Raw genomic sequence first — 13,046 nt, 5'->3', positions numbered from 1 at the left:
CCACGTTCGCTCAAGTGGCGTGTGTGCACTCATGGCACAGTCATCGTCTGTCACCACTTCCTTCTCTGCCCTTTTTGGCGCTGCCTTAGTCTCGGAAGACTTCTCCCTTACTCTTCTTCCTTGGACACTGGGTTGCATAATGACCCAACTCCCCACAGTGGGAGCACTTGATTTTGGAGAGATCCTTCTTCCTTTTTTCTTGCTTTCCCTTAAATGTTAGGGCAACATCTTCCTCTTCCTCCTTTTTGACTCTGATCCCCTTACTACTACTTCCTGCCTTTGTTTGTCATCGGATCTCTTCTTGGCGAAGCGCCGCCCACATCTCCTCCCAAGGTGGAAGGGTCCCTCTGTCCAACATACTCTGGACAAATACCTCCCAGTCTTCTGAGACTGCAGTTAGGGCTGTCCTCACCATTAATTCCCGATCCGACGTGGTCCCTATGGAAGTCCACTGATCTCGGAACTCATTCAGTCCACCGAGGAAGTTGTCGATCGGTTCTCCCTTCATCTGGTATGACCTCATGTGATTTTCTAGTAACATTCTTCTCTGCACAGAAGTATGTTGGTACAATTTCTTTAGGGCCTTACACATCTCATATGCCATTTCCTTCTCGGCAATGTGTGGTACTACATGGTCCTTGACCCCGTCAAGGATGATGCTCTTGGCCCTCGCCATTACCTCCTCGTACTTGTCGTTATCAACTAGGATTGCTATCGTCCTTAAGGCGAAGTGCTTGACACGATTTCTGTCAAGTAAAAATAAGATTCTGGCCTTCGAGACTGCGATGTTTGAGGCTCCGTCCAACAGTGCTGGTCTCTTACTTCGTGTGGTGCCATGTTGCTCTTCTACTTCCCTCCTGGAAGTTCTCGATGTGACTCTCTCTAAGTCTCGATTTCCCTCTTGGAAATCCTTCTGCCGATGTCGAGATGCCCCCTACTCTGATCGTCTGTGCCATTGCACCACTGATCTGGATTTGTTGGCTAGAAACCCTCGGTAGCAACTCCCTCCTCCTTGCCCTGTTAGGTACTGTTCTAACTACAGTACCCCACTAGCTCCACTCTGCAAATTTCCCACAGCCTACTAAACCACAGCAACCTGAAGGTGAGAGCTCCTAGGCTCTGTGTAATCTCGGCACTAGCAACTCTGCCTCCTCAGCCAACTGCGTCAGCCCTCCTAGCTTCTGCGTGGCTCTGTGTGTGTCTCCCTTTGCCTCCATTAGCCTTTGTGTTGCCTCTTCCTAGCTCACCCTTGATGATGCAGGTATTGCGTCACCCTTCCCTTGTTGCTGCGATGCTAGACACAACTTCTATCACTCGGGACATCTGTGTTCTGCTGCTATTGCTCCGCTCGGCTGATGTCGTCTGTTCTCCTATGATTTGCAACCATGCCTGTATACCATGTTGAAGTTTCTAAGTCTACCAGTTAGAAACCCTCCATGCACTTTACTGATTTTTTCCTACCGACTTTTTCCGTTACTTAACAAGTTATTTACAATGTAAATACTGAAAATAAACACTGGTGCATGCTCAACATATTATAGATCATCAACTGAAGGAAATAGAAACAAGCACACAAAATGACACCGTTATTTTTGGACCAATGTCCCCGGAAAAACCTAATGCGGGAAAACGGTGCAACTATCTAAGGGTTTTCATATTAAGCAATTTCAGAGTACAATCTAGGTTCCAAATCCGGCTTACTCGACAGAGAATGCCCTTGGTAGTAGTACCACTCAGTCTGAGACAAATGTCCCCGCTGAAACCCTGGATAAACCCTTTGGCAGCTCCTTAGTGCCAATTTGCCCCAGAAACCCTAGCGTCTGCCTTTCTGGACTGCGTTAGCCTCTCTCTGCCCAACGCTGGCCTTGCGTCACCATGATTGGGCCTGCGTCAGCCTTCTGGCCCTCTGTGTCAGCAACACTGGCCTCTCTGAAGCACTACGCAGCTCCTGGCTGCCTCTTCGTGGCCCTGCGTGAGCCCTGGTTGGTTCTTCGTAACTCTCTCTGGCTCTTGCGCTGATCTCCCAGCACTATCTCTGTCTCTTTGTCTCTCTGTACTCACTACCCCTCCGCTGCAACTTCAATCATTGATTCTATCTCTCTTAGCAAAACCCGCTCTAGAGAATAGAATGACTGATCATTTGGTGTGTTCTCCAAGTGACCCTCAAGCCTCCTCTTATACTTTTTTTGTTGACATATCAACGGCCGAGATTAAGTCCCTGATCAACGGCTAAGATTAGATCTGGCTTGATCCATGTCTTTTGGACCATTCCAACACAGTTTTATATTAATCCACATTAATATTCTAAACTTAGGGACTCCATTAAAAATATTAATTATTTTAATATTTCTCAAACTATTTAGAATCTGCCCAAACCCTGTTTGGGTATTGGAGAACTCATGTGCCCCAACCTCAACACCAAATTTCATGGCTAGAGCACATTCGATGCTACCCCAAATCAACATTTATGACTTGCAATATGAAAGTTTTTACGGTGGATGCGATATTGTATTATGGCGTATTGTAGTGGAACCATCGGTTCTGTAGTAGATATTGCAATCGGTGGATTTGCGGTGGTGATACATAATAAACCTTATGGTTTGCAATTATGCAACTGATGTGATATTCTATTGAGTTGTATTACAATGGTGCAGCGAGTCCGCAATGGCATCGCAATCGCAGGTTTTTGGGTGGTGACATTTATGACTTGCGATACGTAACTTCCTATAGTGGCGGACGCGGTATTATATTAGAGCTTGTTCTATTGGAAAGTCGGGTCCACAGCTCAAATTGCAATCGGGGGTTTTGTGCGGTGGCATGTAATAGAGCCTGCTGATATTATATCTGCCGATATGTTAACTCTTCCGGTTTGTTTTATGCGTTGTGAACTTTTTAATAGGTTTCCACGGTTTATTCCTTCCTTCGATAGATCTGCTTTGTCTTGGCTCGTCGCTCCTGTGGTTTCTCTTCACTCCTATGACTTTCGATACACTGCTCCGATAGCTCTTCTTTGATTGCTTTCGATGAACTCTTCCTGCTGTTATTGCTTCACGGATCTGCTCTGCTTGGCTTCACATCATTATTTACTATCCAAAATATTGCCATATTGACATCAATGACAATCTAGATCAACAGGTCGTAACCCTTGAAGGGATTTACTTCCTAGCCGCAACCCTATTTGGGCTAGCGGATGCTCTTCTAGGGATTTTTAGCCCTATCACAGGCCTTAAAGGCCTTTTCTGCCCTAGCCGCGAGCCTTGGAGGACTGGAGGGTTTTTGTGGGGTTTTGTTATGATTTCAGTAAAGTGGTGGGGTTTTGCAGCAATTCTTCAGCTAATTTTTTGTGGTTGCAGGCTTGGAACATCATTGAAAATTATTTGGCATTGATTTATTGTAATTTGCACCAAGAAATTTGAGTTTATTTGTATAACACTTGGTTTTGCAGCTTAACTAGCCTTTTTGGCTAGGGTTTCAAGGGCTAAAGTTGACAAGCAAGGCCTCAGCCAACCATTGGTGCCCTAATTGCAGACATAGGGTTGATCTATTTATTTTCAACTAACAAATTTTGTTGCAGGGAACTGCCCCAAGTTCTTATGAAAATTCCAGTACTGGAATCCTATTGCAGTAATTGGTATTATTTCACCTAATTGTTAATTAGTTTAACAATTTATCTGCTATGACAAATATCGAAATAAACGTATTGCAACCTTCACAAATAAAATTTTGCGGAAAAATAATGCGCTGGAAATTGAGAAATGCTAGCGCACACAAAATACAAGACAATTATTTTTGGACAAATGTCCCTGGAAAAACTCAACTTGGGAAAACTGGTGCAACAGTGAGGGTTTTTATTATTATGTAATAGTGAAAATCTGAGTACAATCTGGATTCCTGAAATTGGAAATTCATAGCAAGAAAATCTAGGCAAAAATTGAAGGGAATTTACCCTTCCTCCACAAACCATCCCGACACAACTTGCGTATAGAAAACTCGGCCTCTTAAAGCTTCTACATCACCCTCTGTGCTGGATTGCGCAGTAACTATGATGTTTAGCCTCTGACTGGCCTCTGATGAAGTCGTTCTACCTTCTTCTACTGAGAATTTTGTCTCTCCGACCCTCTGCATCTAAGAACCATTTTCTCTCCAACAAATTTAACTTCCCTCTCTGGAGCTATTGCTTAGAGCTCTGCGTTGCCTCACTGGGATAACTCGGCCCTCTTGTTGCTGCCTGTCCAGATTTGGAAAACTTCCTCTGGATCACTGTCCCTACCCCTCACTTACTATTTCGATCACTAGCTCTCTCTTTGGCAACTGACTGCTGCTACTCAGGAAATCGATATGCCAAAGAATTGAACAGGTCAAGTGTCTTCTCCATCACCACATCTATCTCTTCTTATAATCCATTGTTAGAGCAACTACGACCAAGATTAAAACATAATCAATGGCTAGGATCATCTTTGGATCGATCCGTGTGAGTTTCTAGATGATTCTCACCCTATCGCAATTAACACTGGTTAATTAACCATATTCCCTAAGTAATTAATACTGGTTAATTAACCATATTCCCTAAGTTTAGACTTACCAAATATTTAAAAATCGACTAATAATCTAATTGAGACTCTTGTAAGCGGAATTTCCAAAAATGATTTCTGGGTTTTGGATATCTAATGCATTCTAGCCTCTCCACCAAATTTCGTGGTTAGAACACATCCGATGCTACAAAAACTAAAAATCCCTCTTAGCGATGAATGTGTTCTATTGCTACACACCTTGCCACAACACTCTGTCTCTGTATGACCTCTGTCACGCTATTGATGTCTGACAAGAAACTTTGTTGAAAATGACTGCGTTGCTCCCTCAGTCACAATGCCGCTCCCTAAATCACAGTGTTGCTCCCTCAGTCACTGTGTTGTTTCCTCAGTCACTGCGTTGTTCGCTTAGTTACTGCACTATTCCCTTACTCATCGTCCATCAAGCACTGCACAACTCTAATATACATTGCATCTGTGTTGCTGCTAACATTGCCATAGTGCTGCCAACACTGCCATACTACTGCTAACACTGCATATGTATTGCAACTCCCTCTCATCTGTTGCTGCTGCAACTGAAAAGTATCGAAAACACTGAATCAACTGTGTTCAGTATTATGCATTTGTCTCCTAAGTCTTGATTGCTACTAGCCTCTGCATTGTCACTGAAGAATCTGTGCTGCTTCTAACTTTGTAATGAGCCATCTACTCTGCTGTCAACATTGCATTGCACTCATCAACATCTGACTACTACTAGTCGGCAACTGTCACTCTGGTACTTACTGCATCAAATGCCATTGATCCATCCTGCTACTGAATATTGTGGGACTCCGTAACCATAGAATGATCCATGGGACACTTCAAGGATCCTGCCCAAATCTCTACAACTCTGGGACTCTAATCTACTCATATTGCTGCTGTTACCTTTATGAGAGATTTTTCGACGTAAATCACAAGATATTTCATTTGTCGATGCGTTTTGAACCAACTAGTGTGGTTCATTCACAGGGCAAGTTGAATGAGTAGATTAGGCTTTGCATGTTAAATAGATAGAGCAGAAACTCCAATGGCTGTAATCCATGACCAGGTAATGGCTATATTGATAACGGCTAGAGTTGATTGGATCACAGAAGCCTCAATTCAATAGCTGTTACCTTTCTTTCGCACTCATGTTGCAATTATTGCAATAATGGGTCTAATCTCTCAGTTATTGGAGCACTAGCTTCCATAGGGTTGCTCCCTCTAAATCTAGACTCCCTCTGAGTCTCAATCTCCCTTTGGGAAATCTTTCTGCTCCCTCTTGGAAACTTGCATTGTCCTCCTACACTGGAAATTGGACTGCGAAGTTCTACACTGGGAATATTCTAGATGTAATTGCACTTGCATATTGCAATTGGGAAATTCACATTGCCTGTGTCACTGCATCTAGCTCTGCAACTGTCTCACGTGTAGTGACTGCAATTAGATTTGTAGTTGTCATTTGAATCACTGGATGCATCTTCTGACATTGAATCTGCTACTATGATACTATGGGCTCCTATAGTAAGGATGATGGTCCCGCTGCAACAAACTGGAACGGATTTGACCGATCTCCTTGTTGCAATTGCATTGGACCCTGCCCAATATCATATATGTCACATTGGAGTCTTATACTCCTCCTCCTCGATCTGGTTCCCCACTATCTCCTTTCAAGCCTAGTCCTTGGCTGGGACCCTTCCTTTCTTTGCAGGTCACACTAGACAACTCACACTTGCTCCAACAACTAGAAGCCGATATGTTGCCCAGATATGCATTCTGGCTAACCCGCAAGACCTCATTTGGCAATCTCATACGACCATCCTTGTAGAGTTGCAAAATCTGGAAACTCAAAACTGGAGAAATAAACCTCGAAAATATCCCTCTTTCCCTCTGCCCGGCTGCTGAATCTGCTGCTCACACTCCCTTCTGGAGTGAGAAGATTTGCTCACAACTACTGCCAATCTGTAACGAAAATCAAACTCTTGAGACTTGAAGTTCCCAGAGGAAAATTTTCCTTCAACTCTGTGTGCTTCTCTCTCTTCCACCCGATGTTGGCTCTGCTCTAGCGAACTACTGCAAAACCCTTTGCGTCCAGCTAGAGATCTGCCCAACAAAAAATCTAAGCTCCTCCCTCTGCCTTTAGAATTACTCTATTTGGAAAATCGATTTTTTCTGCTCTGAAAGTTCGAGTTTCGTCGAGTAACTTGCCCTGCCTGGTAGAACACTGCGTTGCCCCTGGGAATTTCAGATTGTTGCTCTTATTGAACAACAAAATTCCTTCTTTCGCTTTTGAGCTCTCCGACTGATCAACTGCACTCTGATACCATGTGAAAATTCTAGTACCGGAATCCTATTGCAACAACTTGTATTATTTCTCCTAATTGTTAATTAGTTTAACAATTTATCTGCTACGACAAATATCGAAATAGATACACTGCAAATCATATGGTTAATAATCAGTATAATTAGATTATTAACCAATTTTAATAATTAACAAATATCGAAAAGCTTACTATGACTTTAAGTCTTACATGGTAGTTCACTGGGTTAGTAACAATGTTACAAGTCAAGTCTATAAAATAGTTTGTACACCAATTTTTTCTAGAGCTTCTTCAGTGCTGTCAACAAATTTATTGAGAGGATACATACATTTATCACTGGAGCTTCTTCTGAACTCCTTTTATTTAACAAAATTTGAAGTGATAATCAATTTTGCTTACAATGATCATATTTTTTCTTTTCTTCTATCAGGTAAACACTAAATGCATATTAGAATTTGTTTTCTTAGACAGGACCTCCTCTATATTTTTCTTATTCAAATTCTCGGTTATGCATTCTGCTTTGCATGTGCCATTTTTTTTTTCCATTTCATGCTACATAGCAATTTTGAATTTTTTTAGATTATGCTCAGAACAGAAATAAGACATTGTAAGTGCATTCATATTTTAGGCCTCTGTATTCCCCACCACCTCCCAGGTTTTTAACATATTAAATAGCACACTTTTACCTTTTGTAGTATCTGGTATCTTCAATCATTATTTAAAATACATTTTTTTGGTAAGAGTTATAATTACAGCATTTTAAATTTCGTAAATTATCTGTCTTATAATATATCTTTTACATTGTAGAGGGAGTTTGTTCCGATTGCTACAAAGAAAAACTCCGGGGATGGATTGGAGGAGACGAGCACGCATGGCATTGGACATAGTTAGTGATTTATTTCTACGCAGCAGCTTCTATATGTCCACATGGCAATCTGGTGTTTTAATATTCAACTGTATGGTACATGAACTATACTATTAATAATTTAAAAAATTGCGGTGTACTTCATACAGGCACGTGGAATGAACTACCTTCACCACTCCAACCCACCCGTTATCCATCGTGACTTGAAATCTTCAAATCTTTTGGTTGACAAAAACTGGACTGTAAAGGTTTGTGGTTTTTTTTATCTCTTTTGTGTTCCACTTGCACTCTTGTCAAAACTTGCTATTTCTTTTGAATTTCTTTTGTGGTTGGATATTTATAAAATTATATTATCTAATTTTATTCTCTTGTATCTTGATGTTTTTTGGGCTCGAAAACTTCAGGTTGCGGACTTTGGTCTATCACGTTTAAAAACTAACACTTTTCTAACTAGCAAGTCAGGAAAGGGAACGGTAATATTGCATTGCTGTAATTCATACAAATCTGTTTCTTTTCTGTTTATATATATATATATATATATATATATATAGATATAGATATAGATATATATATTCCTATGATAAACATGGAGTGTTGTCTATTTTGCAGCCACAGTGGATGGCTCCGGAAGTACTGAGAAATGAATATTCCAATGAAAAGTAAGTCGGTATTGCTTCCCATATGATTTGTTGGTTTCTTTAGAGTAGAATTTATTATATATCTTGTCATATTGTCTGTCATTATCTTACCTCTACCTTAGAGTACATATTGATTGTATGATCACATCAATATGCTGGTTTTTTTCAATTGAACAGGTCAGATGTTTACAGTTTTGGAGTTATATTATGGGAACTTGCCACTGAGCAGATTCCATGGATTGGTCTCAATTCTATGCAAGTATGGCACCCTTATAAGCTCATGGTCTTTCAACTTTTGTGCAATTAGGGGCTCTGAATTGTTCTTTTATAATATTTGATTGATCAAGTCATTTTCTGCATAAAGATTTTAATGAATAATTTTTTTATTTTTTATTTTTGGTTGTTTCTTTCTCTCCCGGGGAGAAAAAGCATAATTTTCATTGATTTCAGAAAATTACATGTTGTAGATGCAAAAAGCATATGTAGAATAGTGAGCAGAGCCACTTACAAATCAATACTCCAAATGGAGTATTCATGAAAAAGCCCGAAGTACAGTCTTCAGGGCAAAAGACAAAAAAAACGGGTATGAAAACCCCAGCAATCCTGCAGAAACAGGGGCCCAGAAACCCCAAAGAGGCAAAACACTGAGCCTAGGAGCAGTCCTGTAGAGGGTAACAGAGAAACTCCATACCCACTACAAAAAACATCAAATAAATAGCAGTGGTGCAGCCCCAAGAGGGAGACGGCAGAACCAATTGGACCACGAACAACTCGGACTCAGCTCCGAACCATCACAGGCGAAAACACTCATGAGAAAAGAATCCGTGACAGATAAGCTCAAATCCTGGCAGCCTAGGCAATGAAGATAGGCACGAAATGGGGAAAAAGTTACCTGGGTAGCCACTCCTCCCCTGCCCCCTCAAACTCTCCTCCTGTATCAGACAAACCAGAAAATAAACAAGCTGCCATCTATCTTCCACAGCGGCCTTCAGAAGCCCCATCACACCCAGGCAAGTTGCAACAGCACGAAACAAGAATAGTGTCGGCCAAGTCCTCCATGCCCATGTTCCCTCAACGCTCCAAATCTTAGCAAAAGAGAGGCCAACGCATTGCCAACTTGCACCGTCTGCAGCAACGAAAACCGTCGGATCCTGGCCAAGATGCAGAGGCGAAACCGGGGGCAGAGGCGGCTAGGGTTCAGCATCCTTGCCCCCGCACAACGGAAGATCCTTGTTACCAAAAGCGAATTTTTTTTGCTGGCGGGAGTAGGGTTTTTTCCAATGTTGTAAGTTTAATGAATTATTCTTATGAAGATGAATATGGAATAATAAAAATAATAAAATATAAATAATAATAATTAATAATTATGCAAGGGCATGTCGCAAAGAGACAACTTCTTACAAAAAGGGCACTCCCCTGTAATATTTATATGGGGCATGTTGAATTTTTATTGTGAAAATTCCAATATCGGAATCCAATTGCAGCAACTGGAAATCATTTTCCTAATTGTTAATTTAATTTAACAATTTATTTGTTGTTTGCTACAGCAGATATTGAATAAATCACACTACAACCTACACAAATAAAACTGTGGAAGAATAAACACTGGAAGAGATGCATGCTAGCACACAGTTATTTTTGGACAAAGTTCCCAAGAAAAACCCAACTTGGGAAAACTGGTGTAGGTGAGGGTTTTATTATTGAGCAACCATGAAATAATATGAGTACAACTGGATGTCGAAAGTGGCAATCCTATAGAGAAATATTGGCAAAAATATGGGGAGGAATTTTCCTCACCCCACAAGCGATCTCCTGGCACAACTTGCCTTCAGAATTTCGATGCTCTAAGCCTCTGCGCTACTCTACACAGTTGGCTTGACCTCTAGCCTCGGACTGGACTTTGATGAAGTCGTTGTGCCTTCTGCTGTCTAGAAAGATGCTTCTCCGACACTCTGGGAATCGTTCTTGGCCTCTGGAATTGAAAACGTCAATCGCTCCCAACGAATCGATTTTGCCTCTAGAGGCTATTGCGTTGCTCCAACGTCAGCCTCTCTGTGGCTCTTCTACCTCTCTGCAAATGCACTCACTGGATCTGGAATCCTTCCTCCGACTTCACTGTCTCTGTGCCCCTCTCACTAGCTCTCTCTCCTGCAATTGATTGCTGCTACTCTGGAAATCGATCTGCTCACGAAATCGAACTGCTCAAGTGTCTTCTCCATCACTACATCAACCTCCTCTTATAATCCTCTGTTGGAGCACCAATGACCAAGATTAAAACTCAATCAATGGCTAGGATCATCTCTGGATCGATCCGTGTGAGTTTCTAGATGATTCTCGCCTTAAATTCATTAATATTGATGAATTAACCATATTCCCTAAGTTTAGATTTGGGAAATATTTAAAAAATTGGTTAATAATCTAATTAAGTCATGTCTAGGCGGAATTTTTAGAAACGATTTTTGGGTTTTGGAGATCTCACGTATACTAGCCTCTCCACAAAATTTCAAGGCTAGAAAACATCTGATGCTACAAAAAAACTAAAACTCCCTCTTAGCGAGGAATGTGTTCTAGTGCTACTACACACCCTGTAGCAGCATCCTGTGTTTGCATCATCTCCTGTCACGCTGTTGATGTCTGGTGATATTGCCCACCAACCATTTCGCAACTCTGATATATGTTGCATTTGTGCTGCTGCTTTCACTGCCATACTGCTGCCAACACTGCCTCTGCACTATAACTCTCTCTCATTTGTTGTTGTTGCAATTGCAACATCTGCAACTGAAAAGCATCCAAAACACTGAATCAACTGTGATCAGTATGATGCATTTATCTCTCGAGTCTTTGACTGCTACTAACATTTGCATTGTCACTGAAGTATCTGCGCTGCTGCTGACTCTGCACTGTGCCAACTGCACTGCTGCCAACTCTGCATTGCGCTCTCCAACATTTGACTGTTGCTAGTCTCTGCAACTGTCACTCTAGAATCTAACTGCATCAATTGTCACTGATCCATCCTGATACTGAATATTGTGGGACCCCGTAGCAAGGTGTTGATCCATGAGGTGGAATCCTCAAGGATCTTGCCCATATGTAGCACTTTGGAGCTCCAACACCAAGTCTCCCCACCTCACTCTTGGAGGTATATCAACAAACATGGCTAAGTCTTCCTCTGACCTGGAGGATAATCTATTGATCTCTGCTGAAGCTGCCTGCTGGTCCTGCTTCTCCTCCTTGTCCTTCTTCCTGAGAGGACATTGGGTATTGTAGTGACCACGCTCACAACATCTAAAACCATTGACCTTTGATAGGTCCTTCTTCTTTCTTTACTCCCCTTGTCACTGACTAGGACCCTTCGATGCGAGGGCCACATTCTCCTCCTCCTTCACCTGCTTCGATCTGCGACTGCTACCATTGATGGAGTTCTTTAGAAGAGCTCGCCTCAATTCCCCCTGTTGCAAATCGACCCACATCCTGTCCCATCTTGGCAAGGTATCTCTGCCCAAAATACTTTGGACGAATACCTGCCACTCCTCGGAGACATTGTTGAGTGTCAATCACACTAGCTTCGTGGGTTGGGCGTTGCCCCAACAACTGCAAGCTGGTCCCAAATCTCTTGAATCCTGGTGATGAAGGGGTCTATGCCTTCCCCCTTTTGCATCTTGACACACCATAGCTTCTCCTGCGGGTACATCTTCTGCTGCTCGGAACTACCCTCGTACAACATAGTGAGGGCATCCCACATCTCTTTGGCATTATGTTTACCAACTATGTGAGAAACCACATGATCCTGGACACCATCTAGGATCAAACATTTAGCCGTGCCATCTCCTTTTGATATTCCTTCAGTTGGTCTACGTCCTGGGGAACTGCTACCAGCCTACCATTGCATCAATATACATCTTCAGGCCAAATTCATCCAGAAGGAAGGGCATCCTTGCCTTTCAGATGACATAGTTGGACTCCCCATCCAACCTGTCCTAATCTGAAAGCCTAGTAGTGGCCATCTCAACAAAATGGCGAAAATCTCCTCTTTCCTTCTGCTTCGCTGCTACCCAGTGATTCACATTCCCTTTTGGAGTGAGAAGATCTGCTCACAACTATTGTTGATATGCAAGGAAAAATTGAACTTCTCGAGGCTAGAAGTTCCCTAAGGAAAAATTTCCCCTTGTGTGGGCTCCTCTCTTCCACCCGATGTTGGCTCTGCTCTAGCAAATTGCTGCAAAAGCCACTGCGTCCAGCTAGAGATCTGCTCCACAAAAATACTGAGCTTTTCCCTCTACCTCTGGAATCACTCGATCTGGAGAGATCGAATTTTTCTGCTCCTCACCCAGAAAAATAGAATATCCTCAAGTAACTCAGCCTCTTGGCAAAGTGACTACACCGCCCCTGGGAATTTTGATTTGCTGCCCACACTGAACAATGAAACTCCTCTCTTCGCCTCTGAGCTCTCGATCTGATCAACTGTGCTCTGATACCATGTGGAAATTCCAATACCGAAATCCTACTGCAGCAACTGGAAATTATTCTCCTAATTGTTAATTTAATTTAACAATTTATTCGTTGTTTGCTATAGTAAATACTGAATAAATCACATTGAAACCTACACAAATAAAACTGTGGAAGAATAAACGCTGGAAGAAATGCTAGCGCACAGTTATTTTTGGACAAAAGTCCT

At 42.0% G+C, this 13,046-nt stretch overlaps 1 protein-coding gene across 2 annotated transcripts in view; it reads left to right on the top strand.

Moving 5' to 3' along the window:
- The window catches only part of LOC149185235 (uncharacterized), a 241,614-nt gene that overhangs the window by 181,844 nt on the left and 46,724 nt on the right, over positions 1–13,046 (top strand). For both annotated transcript variants that reach the window (XM_089417845.1, XM_089417846.1), the window contains exons 7-11: positions 7,676–7,754; positions 7,883–7,981; positions 8,138–8,206; positions 8,343–8,392; positions 8,549–8,630. In XM_089417845.1, the coding sequence (XP_089273971.1) occupies positions 7,676–7,754; positions 7,883–7,981; positions 8,138–8,206; positions 8,343–8,392; positions 8,549–8,630 (379 nt within the window). The remainder of the gene's footprint in view (positions 1–7,675; positions 7,755–7,882; positions 7,982–8,137; positions 8,207–8,342; positions 8,393–8,548; positions 8,631–13,046) is intronic.

This window comes from Pinus tabuliformis, chromosome 3_2 (genome assembly GCF_031772625.1).
Source record: "Pinus tabuliformis cultivar Carrire ecotype Pingquan chromosome 3_2, CPIR1, whole genome shotgun sequence".
Classification (NCBI taxonomy): domain Eukaryota; kingdom Viridiplantae; phylum Streptophyta; class Pinopsida; order Pinales; family Pinaceae; genus Pinus; species Pinus tabuliformis.
Note: the sequence above shows the minus strand (reverse complement) of the source record. Positions and strands in the feature narration are given on the sequence as shown.